At 42.3% G+C, this 25351-nt stretch overlaps 2 protein-coding genes across 4 annotated transcripts in view; one reads left to right on the top strand and one right to left on the bottom strand.

Moving 5' to 3' along the window:
* The window catches only part of nbeaa (neurobeachin a), a 117242-nt gene extending 109658 nt beyond the window's left edge, over window positions 1-7584 (top strand). The window contains 13 exon segments of the mRNA XM_042092854.1: window positions 96-236; window positions 340-459; window positions 707-859; window positions 1132-1299; window positions 1613-1702; window positions 2956-3148; window positions 4019-4090; window positions 4271-4426; window positions 4783-4953; window positions 5402-5503; window positions 5926-6122; window positions 6376-6527; window positions 6898-7584. Coding sequence (XP_041948788.1) covers window positions 96-236; window positions 340-459; window positions 707-859; window positions 1132-1299; window positions 1613-1702; window positions 2956-3148; window positions 4019-4090; window positions 4271-4426; window positions 4783-4953; window positions 5402-5503; window positions 5926-6122; window positions 6376-6527; window positions 6898-6988 — 1806 coding nt within the window. The 3' untranslated portion in view covers window positions 6989-7584.
* Window positions 7585-9801: 2217 nt separating this feature from the next.
* On the bottom strand, window positions 9802-24279 carry LOC121709564 (integrin beta-7-like). Of its 3 annotated transcripts, XM_042093035.1 has the most exons (17): window positions 24158-24261; window positions 23043-23176; window positions 19720-19819; window positions 17742-17821; window positions 17046-17235; window positions 16721-16891; window positions 16209-16450; window positions 15963-16118; window positions 15376-15471; window positions 13814-13903; window positions 13409-13549; window positions 12895-13085; window positions 12258-12484; window positions 11460-11676; window positions 10949-11160; window positions 10691-10851; window positions 9802-10273 (listed from the first exon to the last, which is right to left on the bottom strand). In XM_042093035.1, the coding sequence occupies exons 3-17, from the start codon at window positions 19781-19783 to the stop codon at window positions 10205-10207; spliced, it is 2307 nt and encodes a 768-aa protein (XP_041948969.1). In that variant the 5' UTR covers window positions 19784-19819; window positions 23043-23176; window positions 24158-24261; the 3' UTR covers window positions 9802-10204. The 3 variants fall into 3 exon arrangements, with proteins under 3 accessions (XP_041948969.1, XP_041948968.1, XP_041948970.1); XM_042093034.1 differs by lacking the exon at window positions 23043-23176 and having other exon boundaries at window positions 24158-24279; XM_042093036.1 differs by lacking the exon at window positions 23043-23176 and having other exon boundaries at window positions 10973-11160; window positions 24158-24279.
* Between the last annotated feature and the right edge of the window lie 1072 nt (window positions 24280-25351).

Raw genomic sequence — 25351 nt, 5'->3', positions numbered from 1 at the left:
GCAAATGCTAGGTTGGTGTGCAAATGATGTGTGGGATTTTGTGTGGCTGCTCTTCTGACTTGTCACACTCCCCTCTTCCTGTCTGGCCATCTCAGCCAATCGGAGCCCTGAATCCAAAGCGTGCGGCGTTCTACGCAGAACGCTACGAGAACTGGGATGAAGACGGAACGTCCCCTCACCATTACGACCTGCTCTACTCCACGTCCGCCGGCACGCTCTCCTGGCTCGTTAGGATAGTGAGTGCAGCCCACTCACCACTCATGATGACAGACAATACACACTGTCACCAAGAGGGGTCGCCAAAACTCACCTATCTGTCTGACTCTGTTTCTGCTGTAGGAACCCTTTACCACCTTCTTCCTCAGTGGCAATGACAAGAAGTTTGACCACGCTGACCGCACCTTCTCTGGCATTGCACGCTCTTGGAGGAACTGTCAGCGAGACACCTCTGATGTGAAGGTGAGGGTTGACAGAGCACAATGTATTCAATGTATATTATAGGCCAATTCTATGGAGCCTCCAAAGGGACATGTGCAGCCGTGGTTCAGTGCACTGGCCCGTGGTTTGACTTAGGTCAGTGGAATACTTTGTGAAAAATACACTTCACTATTAGTAGTAGTATACCTGTATTTAATTTTCAGAAAGTTTGTGGACTGAATGAAAGCTACAGATAATTGCTGACGTTGTGGTTGCTGTGTCTTCACAGGAGCTGATCCCTGAGTTCTACTACCTCCCAGAGATGTTCGTCAACAGCAATGGCTACAGCCTGGGCATGAGGGACGACAGGGTGATGGTGTGTGACGTGGATCTGCCCGCATGGGCTAAGAAGCCCGAAGACTTTGTCCGAATCAACAGGATGGTGAGGGAACTTCTCATGACTTATTTGTTAGAGATATTTGGTTTTGATTAATTTAATTCCCTTCAGATCACTTTGTCCAGGGTGTCCTATTCAAATTATGTTATAATTCTACTGTAAGATGATACATCACTACTTTCAAAATATATACTGTATTGCTGTAAATACTATGTTGTACATTTGTACAGTTGTATGTTTGATTGTAGAGTGTACATAGTGTATGCCGTGTACATCTGTTACCGACTCATGATATCTGTTCCTCTGTTTTCTCCCAGGCTCTGGAGAGTGAGTTTGTGTCCTGTCAGCTGCACCAGTGGATTGACCTCATCTTCGGTTACAAACAGCGTGGCCCAGAGGCCGTTCGTGGCCTCAACGTGTTCCACTACCTGTCCTACGAGGGGTCAGTGACCCCCGACACCATTACTGACCCACTGCTCAGAGAGGTGCGTACTGGACCAGACAGGAGGGCAGATAACATACAGTAGGATTGGATCAGACATCCTTAGGAACACTAACAGTTGGATTCGGTTTTAAATGTTAACAAAAAATGTTTATATTCAAAATCAAGTCTTTCAAGATAACAAAAATGTATTTAGAAAGTATTTTATATGAGATATATCCTATACTCAACCATGCATTGATTATGTTGATGTTTCTCCACTTCCCTTTCTATCTCTCTCTATCTCTCTCTCTCTCTCTCTCTCTCTCTCTGTCTCTCACTCTGTCTTCTCTGTTCTCTCTTGTGTCCTTTTCCAGACCATGGAGGTTCAGATCCAGACCTTTGGCCAGGTGCCGTCTCAGCTGCTCATCGAGCCCCACCCACCACGCAGCTCCGCCATGCACCTGGTGAGACCGCCGGCACACGTCTCTCCGACGGTGCTGTCCTGCCGTCACAACGACACACAGACAGACATTCAGAACGACACACAGACAGACATTCAGAACGACACACAGACAGACATTCAGAATGACACACAGACAGACATTTACAGCACTGTGCATGAAGGGTTCACAGCCGGTCACTACTGATTTGTATTAGGGGTGGGACAAAATATTGAATATCAAAATATCGTATCAGCAGATGCCTGTGATATGTTATCAATACCTAGCCCCAAATACCAAACAGACATAGTCATTACTACTTCATGAATTCCCGTGGTGGCGCGTATCAAATGAATGAGGGTAAGTTTGCAGTTGTATGAACTCTTGCACTTTGCTGTACATCAAATGCCTCATTTTGTTAAGGCTATTTTTTTCTCCTTCATTAATACAGATATTGTGATGAATCACAGATTATTTTTCTATTTATGTATTGTGTATCACAGAATTGTGATATTACCGTTATCATTCGTGTGTGAGTCACACCCCTAATTTGTATTTGTACACAGGCTGTGCGTCGTAAATCTTCCACTTGCACTATGCAGATGTTCCAGTGATTATGCAGATGTTTTTTCAGTCACTTTGGCAAGGAGACAGAGGCGCACACACACTGGCCTTGCCAGGAAGCAAATGTGTCGTCCCCCGTTCGCTGAGCTCGTAGAGCTCATTTAGCATTTTAATGGCCCCTCTGACTGGCAGCCAAAAGAGGACAAGTGGCATCCGTCAGTGCACTAGAACTACATGGTGCCTTGTTATTCTGGCGGGTGTGTGTCTAAATGGCTTAAAATGAATCTGACCCAGGTCACTTGGTTCCGAGCATCACGTCCACCTAGGGTCACCTTCCCCCCACCCACCAACCCCTCTCCCACCCCCGAACCCCGCCTTTCCATACCGAAGCCCCAGTGCCTGCAGCCTTCCTCTGTGTGTTTACCTCGTAGCTCCGCACTAATATACCTCTCTCCGTCCTGTCCTCCTCTCCTTGTCTCTCCATCCTCATCCTCCTCCCTCTCTCCTCCTTTTCTCCTTTCCCTCTCTATCCCTGTGTCTTATCCCCCCTTCCCTCTGGGTTCCATCCCCTCCTCTCTACTCCCCATTCACCCTTCCCTCCCTTCCCTACCTCTTGCTGCCTTTTATCTCTCTTTCTCTCTCTCTCTTTCTCTTTCTCTCTCTCTCTCTCTCTCTCCCTCTCTCTCTTTTCTTTTCTCTCTTCTGCTCATCAGTGTTTCCTTCCCCAGAGTCCGCTGATGTTCAAGGACCAGATGCAGCAGGACGTCATCATGGTGCTCAAGTTCCCGTCCAACTCGCCGGTCACGCACGTGGCCGCCAACACGCTGCCGCACCTCAGCATCCCCGCCGCCGTCACCGTCACCTGCAGCCGCCTGTTCGCCGTCAACCGCTGGCACAACACAGTCGGTAAGCCCCGGCACCGCACACATACAATAGGGCATCACATGGCACAGTGAAACCCCTATCAAGTCAGGGAGGCCCCTTTTCATCTCATTCCAAAGCCACTCATATAGGTCTTTTCCACCGACAGAAAACCGACTCCATTCCCATTCGCGAACCAGCATGTGAACCAGCGGAGCATTCGACCAAACAAAACACGGTTCGGAACGTGGCCCTTTGGTTCAGAGCTTGAACCAGAAAATAGTTGTTTTTTCCTGCGAACCGGAGTGGGCGTGTCACTTTACCGTTTACCGTTTAGAGGGGAGAAGGCTAAAAGCGTTTTCCGTCCATATCAACTGTTGTCATGAGAAAACAAAACTAGTCTAGCATTACACTGCAGGCGTTGACTAGCATTTTAAACAGATAATTTCTGTCGGGGCAACTCTCCATATCATTCTCCCGTTTATGCATCTCATTAACTTTTGTTTTGCATGCAATACCCATTGTTGATGACACACCCTTGGTGCGGTTCAAAACTGGTAGAAAAGTGGGCTGGTTCACTAGATATCACCCAGGTTCAAAGAATTCTGAACGGAACCGGTTCAAGAACAGGTTTGCTGTTGGTGGAAAAACACCTATAGAGAATTTAAAGCTGGGTAAGCAAGAGTCCTACCAAGTTCATGAGTGATTTGAGTCCTTGCTCTGTGTCTAACTGTAAGTCATGTTCATGGGATATGTATTTCTGTGTCCTCAATCGTGTCTGTCTAGTAATGGTAATTATAGTAATTATTAGTAATGGTGGCCATGTCCAGTCTAGTAAATGAAAATGCTGTGCCTGACAGAATGTAATTTGTTTGTTTGTCTGTGTGTTTGTGTATTTGTGTGTATGTCTTCAAGGACTACGAGGAGCTCCAGGATACTCTTTAGAACAGGCTCATCATCTTCCCATTGAGATGGACCCCCTGATTGGTGAGTAAAAGATTTGATGAAACATTCAAAAAAAGAAATGAGGGAGAGAAAGAAAAGATGAGAAAGAAACCCAAAAGCTGGAAAAGAAAGAAGAAAAAACAACGAAAGTACCAAAAGCACAATAAACATGTTGTATGTGTGATCACGTGATGCAGATTTTGCTCTGGTGTATTTCTATAGCAAACAACTCTGGGATAAACAAGAGGCAGATCACAGACCTGGTGGACCAGAGTATCCAGATCAACACGCACTGCTTCGTGGTGACCGCTGATAATCGCTACATCCTGGTGTGTGGCTTCTGGGACAAGAGCTTCCGAGTTTACTCCACAGAAACCGGTACAGTCACACTGTATTGTTGCATTTGTACTGGTATATTATTATAACAAGATTCAAAACTTTTTTTAATTATGATAATACATGTCATAATCAAATCATGTGAATATCCAAACATTAATTGCCCTGACATATATCTATGACCTATGAAAGCCATAGGTCAAACATTTGTAACTAAGTAACTTTTAATGAACACAAACAAACAGTGTAAGAATAACTTTTAACCTGTGTGTGTGTGTGTGTGTGTGTGTGTGTGTGTGTGTTTGTGGCCAGGTAAGCTCACCCAGATAGTGTCTGGCCACTGTAACACACTGTCTGTGTGTTTTTGATATCCACTCTTCCTCTTTCTCTGTCGCCAGGCAAACTCACCCAGATCGTGTTTGGCCACTGGGATGTGGTCACCTGCTTGGCCCGCTCCGAGTCCTACATCGGCGGGGACTGTTACATTGTGTCGGGCTCCAGGGACGCCACTCTGCTGCTCTGGTACTGGAGTGGTCGGCACCATATCATCGGAGACAACCCCAACAACAGTGAGTCCCTCCTCCAGCCATGTATTACCATGTGTCACGTAGCTGCTGTAACAAAGTTCCTGTATAGGATTAATAAAGTATCAATTAGTCAATCTTTATTGGCCCGTGATTGATGGATTGATTGCTGTCTCATGTATAGCCTACAGTATGTAATGTAGTGTATGATTCGACATCTTTACTGTATATGTCCTACAGTATATCATCTATTATAGGTTTCTGTATGTATCCTGTATCATGTAGGTTCCCTGGAGGATGTCTATGTACATGTTTGTTACATGCTTTCATGCATAATATCTTTAATGTTTATGGTGTTAAATAGTTGTCCACAAACATGTATCTACCACACACAGTGTCAACAGCAATGTCATCAATGATTTGAATACAAATAAACAACTCGAGTACAGCTTGTGAACTTGACTGACAGTTGTTTGTGCTGATGTGTTTGTAGGTGACTACCCGGCCCCTCGCGCCGTCCTCACGGGTCATGACCACGAGGTGGTGTGTGTGTCCGTCTGTGCTGAGCTGGGTCTCGTCATCAGCGGAGCTAAAGGTCTGTTACACCACAAACTAGGACTAGACTGTCTATAGGCTTACGTACTCGAAGTTAACTACTGGTCATATGCTGACCTTAGAGAGATGAGGTGTTGACATTCATTTGCGGACCTGATACCATACACTTGGTTCATGTTGGATCTTAATGTTGGATGTTATTGTGTTGTATATTGTTACAGTGTTGCATTATGGTCAGTGATTGCATTATATATTTAAGTTGGTTGTTTACCGGTGGACTTACATCGCAACATCACTGTATACTATGTTTGAGGTATTAAGTGGATATCATGCAATAATGTAGTTGTTGGTTGTAGCCTATTCTAACATTGAATGTACACAAGTGAATGTATGAAGATCAGTCCTGTTGTTTTCTGATGCTGTGTGTGTGTGTGTGTGTGTGTGTGTGTGTGTTGTTAACAGAGGGGCCGTGTCTGGTGCACACTATCACAGGGGACCTGCTTCGGGCCCTAGAGGGCCCAGAGAACTGCCTGCGGCCACGTCTCATCTCCGTGTCCAGTGAGGGCCACTGCATCATTTACTATGACAGGGGTCAGTTCTGCAACTTCAGCATCAATGGCAAGCTGCTGGCCCAGATGGACATCAACGACTCCACACGGGTAAGACCTTGGAGGATAGATGGAGATGTTGTAACGAACAAGCAGTGCAGGTGCGTGTGTGTGTATGAATGAATGAAAAACATGCCTTGTTTAGAGTGGATTTACTGAGAAAAAGGAAATGAGCATGATTATTCATGTGAGTGTTTGAGCAATTATCTGTGTATGTGGGAAAAAGAGAAGTGGGAACAGCTTTGTGTTTGTCAGTGGGTTGACCAACTGTCTGGCACTCTGGTCCTCTCTTGCTCTCTTGTAGGCCATCCTGCTGAGCAGTGACGGTCAGAACCTAGTGACCGGAGGTGATAACGGCGTGGTGGAGGTGTGGCAGGCCTGTGATTTTAAGCAGCTCTACATCTATCCTGGCTGTGATGCCGGAATTAGGGCTATGGACTTGTCCCATGACCAGAGGTATACACGCTCCCACACACTTTTACTTCACTTCCTGTATTTGTGGGTTGTGTCATTTCATTGTGCAACTTTTGAGCCGCTTGAAAGTTCCTACACAACTTCTCTGGAGAGATAACGATTGTACTGTTGCACTGATATACTTGTTGTGTATTGTTTTTGTCTGGGTGTTATGGGAGTGTGTGGTTGTCTTGTTGTCTGTTGTCTGTCTATCTGACTGTGTTGTATGGTGCAAGGTGAATTTCCAAAAGGATCAATAAATATCTATCTAGAATTCTATACACTAGCACTCAGCTAGTAGATGTTATAGTAATGATGTACCGGTAGTGCAGCTGTCTGCTGATGCCATCTCATGCCTTTGGTCTTTCCACAGGACTCTGATCACTGGCATGGCGTCCGGGAGTATCGTAGCGTTCAACATTGATTTCAACCGGTGGCACTACGAGCACCAGAACAGGTACTGACGTCAGCGAGGAGGAGGAGGAGGAGGAGGAGGAGCGGGCAGGAAGAGCAGACTGGAGGAGGTGAACGAATGGCACGCGCTGGGCCCCATCTCAGCAGCCTGGGAGCCAATCAGAGGGACTGTGAGTGACATTTGTAAGCCCCCCCACCCCTCTAAGCACTGAGCGGTTGGGGTGGGGGGGGGGGTCGATCAAAAAAATATAATAAAAAGAAAAACTGTGACTTCTCTACACGTTAAACACACCTGAGCCCCAGTGGTGATGGGGAGGGTCCCACTCATATCAGGATTAACCCCGCTGTCCCCCCCCCCCCACCCCCCCCCCCCAAACTGTGAAAACGAACACGAACAAGTTCAGCGACGAGCATCACAGAATACACTGCATACAGCAAGCTGAAGTCGAGGGCCAGTCGCGCTCTCCCTCTGGCCCAGCACCCTCGGTGGGAAAGGGATGCTTTTAAACCCGCGGCACGGCGACAAGAAATATACGGTGAAAAAAATACAACGAAAGAATCATGTCTGTGTCGGTTGCCGTGGTTTCTGATTTTTTTATTTTTTTTGTGGCGGGTTGGGTTGTCGGAGGAATGAGAGAAGTGCAAATGAACAAACAGACAAAGGAAAGCAAACCAAACAAAAAAAAAAGAATTAACTGATCAACCGCTCCCTAAACTGCAATTCTGTAGTTGCTTACAATGGGGAGGAATCTACAGAATCTTAATCTCCACCTCTCTCCCCATGATGGATGACACATCACCTTTAATTTATTAACTTGCTGTATGTACATTAATGTGTAATAATGATAATAATAAATGACCATGATGTAATATGAGAGCTGCCAAAAAAAGAGAAGGGGAGGAAATGCATTACCTGAAATCTAGACTGACTTTCCTCTTTGTATATTTGGTAACTGTATTGTCATATATGTATATATTGTGTTGGTTAGGAGAGCAAGGCATGCGAGGTGGGCTTGGGGGGAAAGGAAGGAAGGTTACCCTCTCTCTCACACACACACACACACACACACACATACTACACACTACACAAGGATATTTGTTGATTATTTAAGAGAAACTAATCTATGTAAGAATTTTTTTTATATGTTTGTTTTTTTTTTGTGTTGCCACCCCACACCAATGACACATCTATTATTTATTAGTGTTCTGATTTCTGCTTCTCTGCCTTGTCTCTGGGGGCTGTCCTGTCGAGGACGGGGTCGTGCATCGATGTTTGTATTTAAAATGATATTGAAAACCATGTAATGATCGATTTCAACAGCCACACACACTACTGTAAGCAATATCATGACTTTGTAGCTTTGAAAATGTACCCTGGGTGATCGCCGACAAACCTGTGGAAAGATGGATCAGACAAGAAGATGAGCAACAGGCTTTTGGGTAACACACCGATACACACACACACACACACACACACGAACACATGCACATGCACATGAGCATACGTATAGAACAGTTTGACATCCAAAAAAAATAAGAAAAAGAAAAGAAAATATTTTTGGATTTACAGTATGAAACCTAATGCTATTGTATCCATGTTTTATTGCAGAAATGTAAATTATGACATAAGTTAAAAAAGAAGGAAAGAAAAGAAATAAATTATGCAAAGAACGTGTGAGAACTTGCCTTTTCATTGGCCATACGTTTGCATATGATTTGAACTGAGCAACAGAGTTGCATGCCAGACAAGTGATTTTGTCAGTACTGTATATTTGATTTCATTTATACGGTTTTAGAATTCTATTTTTATTCATTTGTTCTTTTTGTTTCTCTACCAAAATGGACAACATCACCTGAGTCCCCATCAAAATATCTTGTTTTGTTTTCATGTGCTGCTTTTCACGTTCCTCACTTGTTGAGACTTTTCACTCTCCTCACTTGTTGAGAACACTGTTAATTCCCTGATTACTTTCGATTACCTCCTGTTTTGTTGAAAATGACGAGGAAGGTCCACGTTGTTGTTGCATAATGGTGCGACTTGAAAAAGCCAGTTGGAAAGTGTCTCTATACAAATTGTTGAACTGCTGATTCATGCCAATATATAAAGATCAATAACTGTAAATTAAAATGGTTTCCTTTTTGTCGTATTTATAATAAAACAAACAAAACAAAATCTGTATAGTGAGTTGTCCTTTGTCTAGTCAGTGACAAATCCACATAGGAAGTTACATTTCCTTTTTTATGTATGACGAATTCTGTGCGAAACATCTCTGAGTAATTTTCAATTAGTCATGTGTGACCACTTGCTTCAACAGGAGCATGCCTTTAACCTCATAGTTGAAGGAGCCAGAAACTATTGCATTGTTATTGCGGTCATTACTGCACCGGTACCTGCAAGTGAGATGAGCCTGCTGAGAAATTAGGAAGTAGGAATTCAATGCTTGTTCAAAGCAGGTGGTTTATACTGATGAGTTCTTAAAGCTTGTCATGTTATGTTAACCTGGAAAATCCAGGCCCAAATCCGATGAGATTGGTGCCCCACAATTCAAGGGACATAAGTAATGAGCATCATTACGCATTGCCAGAGTGACTCGCTGAGCAAATCCAAATTGTGCTCCCGCGAGAACTCCAGAGACTTCACTGGATTTCCAGGGTAATGTTATGTGCTGGTTTGAGTTGGTTTCCGAGAGAGAGATTTGGATGGATGTGGTGTTGGGTTTGTATTGCAATGTAGTTGTATTTCCTGTTTGACATTTTTATATACGTTTTTGTTAAACAGTTTATTGGCCAAAGCCTTCAGTTGTAAAGATTCCACATGCAACTATCAATCCAATTGAGCGTCAATAATGACCTTGCAAGATAGTGCTGTCAATTCCAATTTACTAGGAGTGTATGGTGCAAAAATGCTATCATTGACTAACCATTTCAACATTTATTGCAACAATAAACCTATGTTTTGTCCATATATAAATAAAAAACAAATGAAATAGATTACAGTTTAAACATTCAAAGTATTACACCTCCTTTAAAATGAAAACATGGGATATACAATTACAAATAAACATACATTTATACATTCCAATACCATGCACACAAAATATGTTTATCACAATGATCATGTCTAAATGTGTTTTTGTACCACACAAAACTTAACTTTTTGAGAACATCAATAAGTTGTTTTTTTAAGCAGTAATACATTTCTATATAAAACCTCACTTGAAGTGAGAACAGGTCCTTCTTTGAACATGAGGGCATGCAAGTCCTCTTTACTCCACCCCATCGTGCAGTGGGTTCATAACAGTGGTCGTCGCTCCCTGGAAGAGCGGATTTTGGGTCTGAAAAAGAACACAGCTCAACTCAGCAGCAGAACCACATATATGAAGAATTTGGTTCCAAAATGCTATATCCTCCAATCAAAACAGTACAACTGAAATTGTATTGATATTACCTGAAATACACAATTAAATAACATGACTTATTAATGTTGTAATTAATGTTTGTGGCATTTTGGAACCAAATTCTTCATATACTACATAATTGAATAGTGTCTGAACAGCAATATGGTGCAAAGATTATTCAGTTGATGTAGTCTATTTATGCAAGTGACTGTAGCTGATGTTTATGGTGTTACAAAAATACGAAGTGCGAAGAAGAGGCATAGAGCTGTGGTAATCATTTGGGTTAGGGGTTAGTTATTTAAAGCTGCACTACTTTGAGTCTCGTCTATGGCTGTGAGGGCGGGTGCTGCTTACATGTTTCCAGTCAGTCTGCTCCTGGGCACGCAGAAAACTGCGGTATTCTCGCAGGTCGTACAGCTCGACCAGTAGCCGGTACACGATGATTATCACAATACCGATCACCACGATGCCTGTTACGGAACTCCCGATGATGACCGAGGTCTTATCAACAGACCCTGCAGGGTGAGTGTTAAAAGGAAGACAATTGTGTGAGTATGTGAGGTCTGTATATGAAAGGAAACAATATTATACCATATCTGTTTAATTTGTTACCAAAAATGGTGTTGTGGCTCTTACTGGGCAGGTCTGCGTGGTATATCTTGATGTTTCCATCATCTGTTACTTCAATATAGAAGGTGAATCCCTCGAGAACACAGTCATATTCCTGTGGGCCCTCCATCTTAACTGGAGTCAGACCAGAGCAGGCCTTATCACAGTTCACTCCTGGGTATTTTGAGTCATGTACTGCACACAGTGTGCAGTTCCTAAAATTATGCAGAGACACACAATCATCATCATCATCATCATCATCATAGCTTATCTCAGTCTAGCTCCTTCTTCCTCTTTGCAGGTCATATTGCTCTCTACAGAGAGCGAGAGAGAGAGACATGCAGACACCATAGACAGAGGTATGCACACACATTCGATGTATTTCATACACAGATGCGATGTACGTCTCACACAAATAGAAGTAACACTAACACAAAAAAACACACACACACACACACATAAACTCACTCCCACTACGGGAGACAATCACCCAACACTAATACATTACACTTACTGATATCTTGTGCTACATGGTTCTTCGACCTTGTGACAGTACTTCCCAGTCATTCCCTTTTTGCAGATGCAGTGGTCACAAGGACACTGGCCATGTCCACTGCATGTCGTGCCGCCCTCTTTCCAACAGTCCCGTTCTTTCTCAGGAGGACAGTGACACTTTTCACCACTGTATCCGACATTACACATACATGTGCCACAGCTACACGATCCCTTCCCTGCAAAACACACAGAGGTGAGTCAGAGCACATGCAACTCACAAACAAACACATATTCAGGCACTGTAGTCACTGCTCCACTACAAACTCATACAGATACAGTAACTACTGATTGAACTGTACTCACTGCTCCACTACAAACTCATACAGATACAGTAACTACTGATTGAACTGTACTCACTGCTCCACTACAAACTCACGCCCCTAAATCTCATTCATCATTTCCTGTTATTGATGATTGCTAAAGATATATGCAAAATTGTATAATAAAAAACTAAGGTTACAATAATGAGGACAATTAGTAAGTACCACTAGAGGGAGCTGCACATACTGGTTATTTTGTGGTCAGTGCTCGGACATCTTGCACTGGTTATTTTGTGGTCAGTGATCGGACATCTTGCACTGGTGTCAAGCACTACACACATTTTGAATACTTTGTTTTCTCTTTTTAGCATTTTGTTTTGGAGCCTTGAGAACAAACAAAAACAGCTTTGCCCTACACCATGGACTAATCTTGGATTAAATACAATTTGCACTATTTTGCTTGAATGTAAAGCTCATGCCTCAAATCTCCTACTTACCATTGCACATTTTGTTGTTGGCCTGGGGACAGCTGTTGTCGTCACATTCACAGAACAGGCCACGGTACTGGTTATGGCAGGCACATTTCCCACACTCGCAGTGCCCATTGCCGTTGCATATGTCCGAGTTGTTGGTCTGGCGACAGAGCGCAGACATGGCCTTTATGGAGTCAAAGTCATCGCTCAGCTGGCACTCACACATCTGGCCAAGATGCTTATCATCACAGCTGCACAGACCGAGGAAATAAACAACGTCAGCCAGCAGCAGAAAGAAACACAGAAAGTATTTTTAGCATCACTCCAATGTACAATAGCAGACAGGGGCATGTCTCTGGAAATTTTAGCAAAACTGTGTCTCCACACAGTGCAGAATTGATACAAATAATCTCTTCCTGTTATCTTAATTCTCAAATATCCCCTTAATTAAAAATATAAAATGAAAACGCAGAATGATTTTGTCAGATCACTGCAGGGCATCATTTTTGTAAAGCTGGCATTCACTGTGATAGCGAGTAACCTTTGAAATGATTGCTGTGGTAACAGAAGGTTGCTATGCATCTCTACGGCCCCATCTCAAAAAGTAGGCCATGTCTACAGGAAGCATGCAGATGTGGCGACGATGCAGCGTCTGTGGTACCTGCACATTCCACAGTGAAACGTTCCGTTGTAGTTGCAGTGAGAGGAGTTCTCTTGGCGGTCCTCGCAGTCACAGTCACAGATGGTCTCCACATAGACAGTGAGGACGGCATTAATGCCCTGCACTTTGATGTTTATCGGGGCATTCTTTGTTAGGCAGTCTGTGGCATTCAAACGCACGGTGAACTCCACCTACGTACAAAACAAGATACACATCAGCCAGTTATTACTGTCTGCCGGTGTTTGTGATGACACAGAATCTCCTTTTTCTTGACCTTGTTTTAGAAAGTCCCTGATACAGCACAATTACCATTGCAATTGTATATAGAGTTCATGTGACATATTTCCATTATTTTACACTGGCTAGGATGCTTTCTGTCTGGTGTTGCCTTCCAATGTCTCTGTGTGTGTGTGTGTGTGTGTGTGGTGTGTGGTTATGTTTGTGTGTGTGTGTGTGTGTGTGTGTGTGTGTGGTTATGTTTGTGTGTGCATGTGTGTGTGTGTGTGCGTCAGACCTGCTGGTTCAGTTTGATCCCATTGCACTCCCCCCGGGTGCTCCAGTTGCTCTCTTTCCCTCCTTCACAGGATGACCGGTAGGAGATGGACAGGCCTGCAGGAGCCTGCTCATGCTCAAACACTATGGAGGCGGACAGATTCTACACACACACACACACACACACACACACACACACACACACACACACACACACACACACACACAGAGCACAGAGACACACACACACAACAAGTTGAAAAGCCCACCCGTGCATACAGATACAGTAACTACTGATTGATTGACATTTAATTTTGTGCATGTTACAGAGCCAAAGACATAAAGCTGTATACAGTATATTGTTAGTACACAATTACACACTCACTTAGACACACACACACACACACACACACACACACACACTCACTCTATATGCATCTGAGATGAGCTCCACCACATTACTGGAGTCGTTCTTTAGCACCCCCACTACGGAGTGAGGGATCAGCTCACTCAGTGCCTGAGAGAAGAAGACAGAGAACACAGAGAGAAAAAGAGAGAGGGAGGGATGAGAAGACGGTTTAAAGAGTGAGGTGTGGATGATGGCCTATCTGTTTTCACAGGAAAGGGGAGAAGAGCAAGAAGAGGCACCATGTATGCCATGGACACCATTGCCATGGACACCATTGGTTCTCAAAGTGTGGGGCGGGCCCCACTAGTGGGGAATAGAGACATGACAGGTGGGGCGTGATGAACAGGAGGAAATGTTTTTTTTTTGTGCTTATTATCTTTAATAATGCCTTTCTTTTTTGACAAGGAAGATCATAGATTCAAAATGTAAAAGTCAAAAACAGACCGGCATATGAATTAAAATAACATCTGATCCAGCAGACCGAGTCGGGAAATGTAACGTGGAACCAAAATGCAAAAGAAACTAGAAATGCAATTCCGAGGAATTACACGAGGGGATGCAATCTGCTGGTTAGGGTGTTGGTGGGGCTGTTAAGCTTGATGCTAGCTGGTTGGTAGGGTAATTGTGATACCTGCAAAGGTGCTTTTGGAGTAACCAAATATGAATCTTGTGTGACATGGCATTCTTGAGATATCACACTCAAGGTGTTTTTGACCTTGACATTTGACCTCCAACCTCCAACATCAACTCACTTCATCTTTGAGTCCATAAAAAGCACTACCAAATTTGAAGCATGTACGTCAAGCCGTTCTGGAGATATAATGCTGAATGCATGAGATATGGCTGAGACTTTTATTTTGACACACAGGAAACACTTTAACAGGATGTGTAGTTCAGGTAGAGCTAGATTGTATGCTTAGAAGCTGAGACAGTTGGAGTCCTCACGGGTGACACCTGTGCCAGTGTTCTGATTAGCCTGGGAGCTGCTCTGAGAACTATTTAACGAGCGCAGCTGGCTCTATTATGACATCACAGCACCCATTCAAGTCTATGGGGGAAAAATACACTTTTAATTACAAATATCTCAAAAAGTATAAACTTCTCAAAAATGAAAAACAGATAGGACGGTAAAGCCTTGGAAGATCTACGAAACGGTGTTTCAATCAAATTTGTACGTTAAGCGGTTTGAGCTGAATAGCGTGCACAAAAAGGTAAAAGGAAAAATAATAAGAAGTCCCCGGATTTCAATAGAGGGGATGCATCCCCTCTAATAAAAATGTTTTAACGTTATCAGGTGGGGCTTGAAAATTCCCCACCTCCAAAGTGGGGAATGACAGAAAAAGTTTGAGAACCACTGATGTACGCCAACAGACCATCTTTACATCATACTACAGTAAGTGAGGGTAGAGTTTATGCATGCTCTTGAAGGTCACAGTCTCATTAGATAATCTTTCATCACAGGTGAACTGGGTATCTCACCAAACGCAGAGCTGACATTCATTTCATTATGAAGGTTTGTGGTTAAATATAAATAGAATATAAATTGTGTGTGTGTGTAGGCGGGGAGCATGTTAGCAGACCTTGTATGCTGGGTAGATTTCCTCAGTCACAGCAAAGATGAGCTGCATATTGTTACTCTGAAGAACCGTCGAGAGATGACCTATAGAAGGATAATCCTACACAAACACAAATTTGTGTCCATATGCATATGTTAGGATATATCTAAATATTTAAATACCTACATGGTAGACACTGATACAGACAAACATTAATAGATTAATAAGCACAATTCTTTATCATAATTCATGTGATAGACTAAATACTGTTTGAGAGTACCTTATTATCGAAATTATATTATCTATATTGTAGCGATTGATCAAATCAGGCACATTTTTGGTGATAATGATGTTTATTCACCCGAGCGATTAAATGCCAGGATTGTATACCCTGGCACAGAGCAGCAGGTAAAAGGTTCCCACCCCGACTCTCTCTCCCACTCACTTCCTGTCATTTTCCACTATCCTGTCAATTAAAGGCATAAAAGCCCAACAAAATTATACTTTAAAATCAATTCATAAATCCTGGTTAATATGTTGCCAATGTTGAGTATCCGTGTGAGTGCCTTGTCTTAGGCTTAGCCTGACAGCCTGGGGCCACATCATCTCACCTGGAGCGTGCCCTCATAGGCAGACTTGCTATCCAGGTGGCACTGCCCATCATGGGGGCGGTAGATTCCAGCCAGTCGTCCATCTCCCGCCATGTGGAAGGTGTCATCGGACGTGTAGACCAGAATGCTGGTGACGTTTCTCCATCCAATCTCATTCTTGAGAGAGAGGAGAAACCGAGAAGGGTTCTAGAAGTGTCCTCAACTGTGATATTTATTGTGATTGCTGTGATTTTTTAACCTCCATACCCGGCAGACGGCAGCCTGCATGATGGCGTCCAGCCCAGCCTCTGGCGAGTCCAGGTTACCGGAGATGTTCTGCTTGCTAACCTCCTCCTTGAACCTCTTGGCCTGGTTGGTCAGAGGGAGAATGTTCCGGAAGCTAAAGGCTGGCTGACACTTTTCCATGCGACTGGGACATGGGTTGGCCAGTCGGGAGCGCTGCTGGCTCACGTACGGCAGTGCCACCTTATCCACAAATGAGCCAAACCCTTGGAAACAACGGGAAAGTCTTTGAAAGAACAATATAATAGAGGCACTCATACTCAAATTCATAAATATGGTTAAAACATAGTTGGCATAAAACATGGCTAAAGACACACCGCTAATTCAGTCTATTTAATTGAAAGGTTGTTTAATATGCAGGAGTGTACAGCTTCTGTTTTAGCTATACTTGAATGCTTCTTCCACAGTAAAAAAAAACTTGTATGGTTTAAAGTACACTACATGGAGTGTGTCTCGGTGCCTGTGGTTTCTCTCACCTATGTGCCTGTCTGAGGTGAAAGAATGTAGAGTGGTGAGGATGTCCTGTCCCAAGTTCTTGATTTTGTCCAGATCATCCTTCATGGAGAAGCTGAGGTCCATCAGGTAATACAGGTCTATTGGGTAGCCCTCAGCCCGCTGGAATAACACTTTAAACTCTTCAGGCTGACCTGTCAAGAGCAGGAAGTGGCAAGAAGGAAATTATATTTTCTCTGGTGCACCTTAGATTGGACACAGCTAAAACTGTTACTTTTTTATGTATGATTAATTTGTTGTTACTGTAATGTGAAGAGGTGTGTGTGAAATACATGCTGTGGATCTGACCTATCCGCAGTTTGACCTCAATGGACTGAGGCTTCAGCTGGATCACATCGTCTTTTTCACTGCTCAGCGGTTTGTCCATCCGGAACTCCATCTCTGATTTAGGGTTGATCACATTTTCACATTTCCTGCTTCTCAGTGACTCGGGCGAATCACATCGCCGTTCATTTGACTCTCCAGACTTGAGGAAGACCTAAGAGGCACAGACAGTTCAGTTAAAGTTGCAGTAGGCAAGTCTGACAGATTGAGGGGGCTTGGCCAAAATGTTGAATATTTACAACTCTCATGCCCCTCCCCCACTACCACCGAGCACCCTCTCATCGAGTTTGTGCTCGTCAGTGCGTACCAGACTGCCCCAGACTGTGACTGACAGTCAGATCTCACACAGCCCTGCTCTGATTGGACCCGACGAACCGGGAGCTGTGGATTTTTGCAAAACAAATAACAGGCTCTAGGTGAAGGTAGAAGTGCGGGTTTTTTTCTAAATTTGATTTATGTTGTTCTATCGGAGCATAAAATCTTGCCAACTGCAGCTTTAATCCTGCACAGAGCAAGCACTGTACAGCGTGCACTCAGTGGGTGCACCACATTTGTCTTGATAATCTTATAATAATAATAATAATAATTAATAATTATTATTATTATGAAAACTTAAGTATTTAAGAGGTGCCCAGCATGGCTATTAATAACAGATCTCACCTTCTGTTTACACCATGCGCAGCCAGGACTTCTCAAACATTTTGAACAAGTAGGCTGTGGTTGGCAAGACTGCCAAATACCTAGAATTACACACACACGCACACACAAACACAGACATAGACACGCACACACACGCACACACAAACACAGACATAGACACAGTTTTTAGCAGTGATTAATTAACAGAGACACACTCACACACACACACCACCACCACCACACCACAAGTACCCATATTAGGTCAATATTTGTCAGTTTTCTTATTCAAATCATGATTGACATTGAAATGGGATTAATTTTGATATGGTGAGGTGGGGGTATAAAGTAGTTCTTTTTACGATGTCATCGATCTAAACCAATGGGATTTTTTTCGTCGGCCATTGACCACGAAAAACCACCAGTCATCTTTCATTCCTCAAAGATAACGAAGATCCTCAGCTTCACGGAGAAAGAAGCCTCCAATCCACCAAGCGGGTTCTAGCTCCATTACAGTAGGGCCTTGCATCCCCTGATCGAGCCTCGCCAGCTTCTCTCCCATCTCGGCCCTCATCCGAAAGCAAGAGCAAAGCAAGAGCAAAAGCAGGTTTTCGAAAAGATAAGCACTACAGGTGTGTAGCCGAACCCTGTGAGAGCACTGTGCATTTATACCAACTGGAAACGTCCCCTACGCTAAACTGAACTGCTCTTCCCCTGCTATGAGGCCCAGGCAGTATAGGCTGTATGCGTTATCAAAGCAGAGGCCCCTCGCTATTGGACAGAGTTGATAGCCGCCGGTGATCCTTATCTCCCTGCACTGGCCAACCCAGTTATGGAAGTCGGATTTCAGGCTGATGCCTTGGCAGCTTGCCAGCACGCAGAGACAGGGGTGCCGCTGGTGTGGGGGGGGGGGGGATTTAGGATGATTCTAAGGGCCCAGCACTTTTTGCCCAGCACTTTTTCTATATTGTTGGGGGGGGCAGAATTAGGCCCAAATTTTCTTTGTGCAGAGATCTCCTACAGTAACACAGGTGCCAGCCTCAATATGGCACCCAGCACCCGCAAGCAGGCATCTAACTGCCTGGCCCCTGAACAAGGTGACACTTCTGAGAACTGGGCTATACACCTCAGTCACTGAGGTGATTGTGCACCATCTACACTGTCTCTATACTCTGTTAAATGGCAGGTGTTTACCAATTAGTGTACCAATAATGATTGTGACCCACTTTACTGTGAGGTACACCTGAGGCCTCACATGCTCCACTAACCAGGGGCACCAGCTAACTACTCCAAAAGCAGTGTGACTGCATCTTGGGCAGCCTGGAAATCTCTATTGAACAGATCTGCTTAAGCGCGAGCTGGGCTTCAGATGACACCTTCGCCCACTTCTACAGCCTGGACATCTTTAGTAGCCTACGTCAGTAGCCTGCTCTGTGCTTTCAGTTTCGCGCCAGTGAGTGCGCCAGCAAGCTACGTGGCTACACGACGGCAACACACTAGTTGGCTACTCGTCAGTATTCTGCTTGTGCTGTGTTGTTGGCTTCTGCTTACAACTACCAACCATGTGTGCGCCACACCCTGGTGGTGAGTCTCATTTGTGGGCACTTTGTCCATCATGGCCACTGGTATACACATTCCCATTGGTTAACGTTGAGTGAACTCAGTGGACTGATAGAGAAGGTATGGATATCACTTGGGTTCTCTGAAGGAGAGCATGAGACGTTAATCCTCTTCTGCCACATCAGCACTCTGCACCTGATTTAATTAACAACTTTACAATGTAAATAAGGACTGGTTGTTCACAATGCGCCTATATACGGGCAATGGCCTCACAGAAAAAATCCTTAACACGGGTGGTTAGAGATTGGTTCAGATTGATGACGTCATCTGAGAATGACTTCCCATTGGTTAACATTTCATGTTCTCCTTCAGATAACTGTAGCCTATTCCTAACCATACAATTTTGATATACAATGTTATGATATTATGATATACAACTCACCCAGTGTGTCATTCGGTCCCAAGCAACAAAGAATAGCAATCACCATGAACCATGTCTGCTGCATTCTTCTTGGTGAAAAGGACAGAGGGTTGTGGGAATGCTACAGAAAGAGAAAGTAGGTTAAAGTTAGGAAAAGGTTAAGGTTAAAGAATAAAGACTACAGACTACAGTATGTCATTTTTAGATGGGCTACAGTATGTCATTTTTGTTGTCAAAAACGAAAAGTCAAGGGTCAAGAAGGCATGTTAAAAACAGTGATATCATATTATTGATCACTTCACACACTTTTTCCTCTTTTTCAGCTTTTAAACAAATCTTGCCAAGGACAAAGTATGTAGCCTATAGAAGACACTAAAATAGTTCCCTTCCGCTTGTGCGTCGTGCCCAACAACGCCCCTTAGCTGTTCTAAAATCAGTGGAACCTATGGGCTCTCGGGGCTTATTGCTTAAGTCATTGGTGTGTTCTGTGTAGTTCTTGGTTGAGCTCCTGATTAGAATCCCTACCATGCATTACACTGGTGTCTTCTTTCAGTTGGGAACTGATATGTAGGAAGGTCATATTAACCCTTAAAGGAGTACCGTCACACCGGTGTGACGGGAATGTTGAGAAATGAACATTCTAAAGAATATCTGGGTTCATTGAATTCAACATAGAATTTTAGAACCTTCAATTGTTGCGGAACTTAGAACGTTCAAAAACCTACACCTTTAAGGGTTAAAGACCACAAAAGGTAGCACGAAGGGTTAAGTAGATTATTTGATTTTGTTATTGATATCATTGGTATTATTCTTTTTGCTTTTTAGCTGTACATGTTAACTATTTTAATGCTCATATTCTGTAAGTGGCTTTGGACTTAGCATCTGCTAAGTAACCATAACCATAACCATAAAGAGGAATTTGCCTGCCCTGGTATTGCCCTGGCTCTGAGTTATGAAGAATGTGGTCATTTTACACAAAATCGCTGGCAGAAATAATAGCTGAGAAACAGCTTCCCAGAAGTTGAACTGTATGTCATACACATGTAACCACTGATCAGCTGCCTGCTACTTTTTATTAGACTGCTGTTAAAAGCTTCATGACCCCAGAGGTCAACTAAACAGCAACTGTTACAGTTTTAGCACAAGCCGACATGCATAGCATCTACCACAGAACTTGTACAGTAGTTCATAGTAAAATCCTAGGTTTCTTAAAACATGTCATACAACACATGGCTGGCTCATTTCATGTCAGTACATTTCAGAGATTAGATGTTTGATGATTACATGTTTAAAAAGAACACTCTCTTGTAAAAAAGACAGCAGTGACAGGATTAAGATGAGACTGTTGATATGTTGAACCACCACCTGTATCTTGGAAACCATATACAATCTTTCTCATGTGACCTTCTGTGGAAGAAAGACCCATGTGGAGGCGAAGCATTTTTTTGTCAAAGCTAAAACCTTTTTTTTATGTCAAATTTATTTTTGCTGAAAAATATTATCAGTCTTACATCAAAAGTGATTTATTTAAGGTAAACGATAGGCGATATAAAAATGTTGATGACCAGACAATGTGGATGTGAATGAGCAAAAGTATAGCCCTGGGTTGCTAAGCACTTTAAGACAGAACCTTGGTGATGGTTTATGAAGTTTTATATATAATGTATATAACTGTTTGGTACAATGCTACAGTAGCCTACATAAAATAAACAGCATTATATTTCCTTTTTAGATGTTGTAGAACAGCTGTCATGTAACTTAAACAGAAGAAAAATGAATAGGAGCTCCACAATCATGTGCTAGTAGAACTAGTTTTGTGTTCCCCTTTGTGGATGACAGAGTCTGTCATCTTCTCTGTACTGACATAGCACTGATGTCATTGGTTGCAGAGTACAGATATTTGTGACGTGTGCTCAGAACTGTACACAATAAGTTGTGTTGGTTGGGTATTGTATCAACACCAATACAATTGACAGAATTGTTAATAATTCTATTATATGTTAAAATACACTTTGGTTAGCTACTATTTTCTTAGATTGATAAACAAGTCAGTTGAGCAACAATACGCTCACTTCTTTAAATTATTATTATTATTATGCCAATTTTGTTGTCTATTTAAGTTGGGTTTCAATTGATAATAAACTTCTGTTGTATGAATACGTTTTTTTGTATGTACAGAAGACACTAATACAGTTCCCTATTTAGTTGTCAACTGTTCAGATGTCATTGTCACAACAGAAAATGCACATCACTTTTAAATGAGAAGAACTTTCAATCTAAAGGCTGCAAATGCCTCTGGTGTCTATGGCTGCTGTGCAACAAGAGCTAAATCCACAGCTCACCTCAGCCTCTGACCTTAGCAAGACAAGTGATGGTGTGAGGCCTCTTTAATTCACACACTCACACCACAACTTTCTTAAACATCATCTTTCTTCTCAAGCACGATAACAGTACATACAGTATATGTACAGTATAGCCCTGGGTTGCTAAGCACTGTGGGGCAAATTGAGAATTTTTTTTAAAATAACTATTTGCTACAGTAAATAAAATAGACAGTGTTATATTTCCTATTTAGATGTTGCATAACAGCTGTCATGTAACATAAACAGAAAAAAAACTAATAAGGGCTCCACAATCAGGTGCTAGCAGACCTGGTTTTGTGTTCCTCCTGGTGGATGATGTAGAGTCTGTCATTTTCTCTGCATATATGGCATATGATTACTGATGTCATTGGTTACAAAGTAGAAATATTTGTAACATTTGTGTTCGTGCTCAGAACTGTACACAAATAAGTTGAGTATTGGTTGGACATTGCATCAACACCAACACAATTGACAGAATTATTAATAATTATTGTATACATTAAAATATACTTTGGTTAGCTACTATTTTCATAGATTGATAAACAAACTTTTTTATATTATTTATTTATTTATTTATTTATTTTGTTGTCTGTTTAAGTTGGGTTTCAATTGATAACACATATCCTGAACTTCTGTTGTATGCATAAGTTTTATTCCTGTCTCATATTAATTTCCCTCTCCCCTACATGTTAAGTGGTAAAACTCTTCATAAGCGGTTTGTTCATGTAGGCCTCGGTGCATTCAATTTGAAAATTCTGGTTAAATCAGATTTGTATTCCTACGTAGGCTAAATGTAGAACTGATCACATTTGTATTCCTACGTAGGCTAAATGTAGAACTGATCACATTTGTATTCCTACGTACTGTACAGTCTATGGTTAAAACGCTTACATCACAAGATTCCATAGCCGAACTGTCGACAACAATTTCTTTCCACAGCAGCAGCTTGACAACAAAAACTACACACAGCCTTGTGTACTTATGTTGCCTTGAGTTAACTGTCTGTTTTATCTATCAGGTTTGTTTCTGCTGTGTATTCCTCTCATTCACAGGCCTTTTGAGATCAGATAGACTACAGGAGAAGATTCGATTCCTTCAATATTCCACGCTCAGACCTGTTGTGGTACTGTGGGTTGGTCAGAAAATTAACTAAAAAATGATTGGTGAATCATCATTGGTAAAAAATGAAATGGTTTCTAAATTTTGTGTCCGAGTTTCTTAACATTAGAAACTTAGCGCTGATTTATTTTTTAAATCAGATTATTATTTCACTTGGTCCTGTGTCTACATACGATACACACACACCACACCACGCAACATAACAGATATTGTATTCTAGCCCCTTACATTATCTTAAAACAAACCTTTTAACATGGTTGCTTCACATTTATTATTGTACACAGTATACACTGACTAAAAGCAATTTTGGTTCTCATATGTAGCTTCTAGACTGTTTAAAGTCTGAAAAAAAATCAAACCACGAAACAGGAAGGAAGTATGACTTGTGCTAGACATGTGTGCAAATGCTAAACCACAGGCTGTGTCGCTGGCGCTATAGATGGAGCCTTTGATAATACATTGTTCAGAATGCACCGTTATTTTGTTAAATATGCACACAATACATTAATCAGACCAGAATTTTGTACACCTTCCTTAATGAATGCACAAAAAAGTCACATCAGTCTGTGTATATCTTCCAAATATTTGTATTTGGATATCTGTAGACTTTCCTCTTTTGCGGCTAAACAAAGACAGAATATATTCTTACTTGATATTTGTTAATAAATCATAAACTGTACTGTATCAATGAATTACACTGTATTACCAAATGAACTACTTTACCATTTTTACAAGATCATAAACACATAACTACTTAATACAGATTTTTTACATTTGCGCGCGCGCACACACACACACACACACACACACAAACACATACCCATGCTATAAAAAGTCACTTACATGTTATGTTAAACATAATATGTAAATTATAATAATATAATCATAATGTTAAACTTTAGCTATGATTTGAATTAAATAATAATTAAATCTACATAGTATGTCGCTAACTACTGACAGAGAAATGCCTGACTCACCGTCACCGTGGCCTGTTTTACTGTGACACGAATATGAGCCGTAAAAGGAAAGATCTACCAAAGCGCCATGCTCACCGCAGCACAGCTCTTGCTGTTGATGACTGGCTCAGTTCTGAAAATAAGGGAAATTGTAGTGTTAGGGGGCTGGGACTAAACACACAGTTCATCACACCACTAAAATGTATTAGTTATAAACAAAATATACTTGATACACTTGAGCTTTGACCTGTTACATTCATTTTTTTGGAATGAATCCACTCTCTGTGACATAACAGTAGCACACACTGTATGTACTATGATAAAACTGAGCCGAAAGACACAACCATGGCTGCCTTTACTTTGTTGCCTGCTGCACGTCCCACTGTCAGAACAGGAGGTGATACCAGACACCATATCAACATAATTCTGTAAACCTCAGGCCACGTTCAAATGTGTGAGTTTTGACAAAGCACTCGGCCTGGTGCTGCAGAGGAAGGGCAGCACTCCTATAATGGACTCTTCTTAGATGGCTGTGAAACGATACTTCATGGAATTCCCTGTATTGCCACTATTCAATTCAAAACACCTTCTGTCTGGAAAATGCGGGTAGTAGGCTATTGGCAATCATAATGTGTGTAGACATGAGTGTGATTGAGTGTGAAACAGAAATATATATATATATATATATATATATATATATATATATATATATATATATATATATAGATAGATAGATAGGAGCACAATATCCAGTCTCTGTTCTGAGATAAACACTGTGATTTCCTTTTTAAAAATAGAAGTCACATGACATACAGTGTGGCACGCCTGCCCTCTTGACAACTCCCTTCTTTCCTCAAAGAGTTCTGTTGCACAACAGCCCCTGCTGTCAAGGAGCACAGCATTACCGGGGCAACAGGAGTTGAGGCAACTCCAGGGCCTGTGACATTGTCTTTGGGTGTTATGTAACAGCACACTCAAAGTGCTAGCTTGCTTTGCCTGGCTAGAAGAGAGTCTTGTTTTGTCTCCTGTTGGTGGCAGGGTGTGCACTGCACTAGCAGACTGAAGGAAACTAACAGGATATCCTGGCCGTGATTTTGATCCAGGGAATCCCGGAGCTGTGCCTGATGCGTAATCTCACCATGTATTTGGCAAAAGCCCTCACCGTGCTCACCCTGTGCTCATGGGTAGCAGCAGGGTCCACCGACTGCAGCAACC

This window comes from Alosa sapidissima, chromosome 5 (assembly GCF_018492685.1).
Source record: "Alosa sapidissima isolate fAloSap1 chromosome 5, fAloSap1.pri, whole genome shotgun sequence".
Classification (NCBI taxonomy): domain Eukaryota; kingdom Metazoa; phylum Chordata; class Actinopteri; order Clupeiformes; family Clupeidae; genus Alosa; species Alosa sapidissima.
The sequence above is the reverse complement of the archived record's forward strand: the minus strand, read 5'-3'. Positions and strand labels throughout refer to the sequence as shown.

Bases quoted from the DNA above. Each gene is read 5' to 3' on its own strand.
- LOC121709564 (XM_042093034.1), bottom strand. From the start codon at position 19,783: ATGCAGCAGACATGGTTCATGGTGATTGCTATTCTTTGTTGCTTGGGA. The intron at 17,236-17,741 runs GTGAGATCTGTT...TGTGCCTCTTAG, and splicing joins GCGCATGGTGTAAACAGAAG to GTCTTCCTCAAGTCTGGAGA. The intron at 16,892-17,045 runs GTCAGATCCACA...TGCTCTTGACAG, and splicing joins TGAGGTCAAACTGCGGATAG to GTCAGCCTGAAGAGTTTAAA.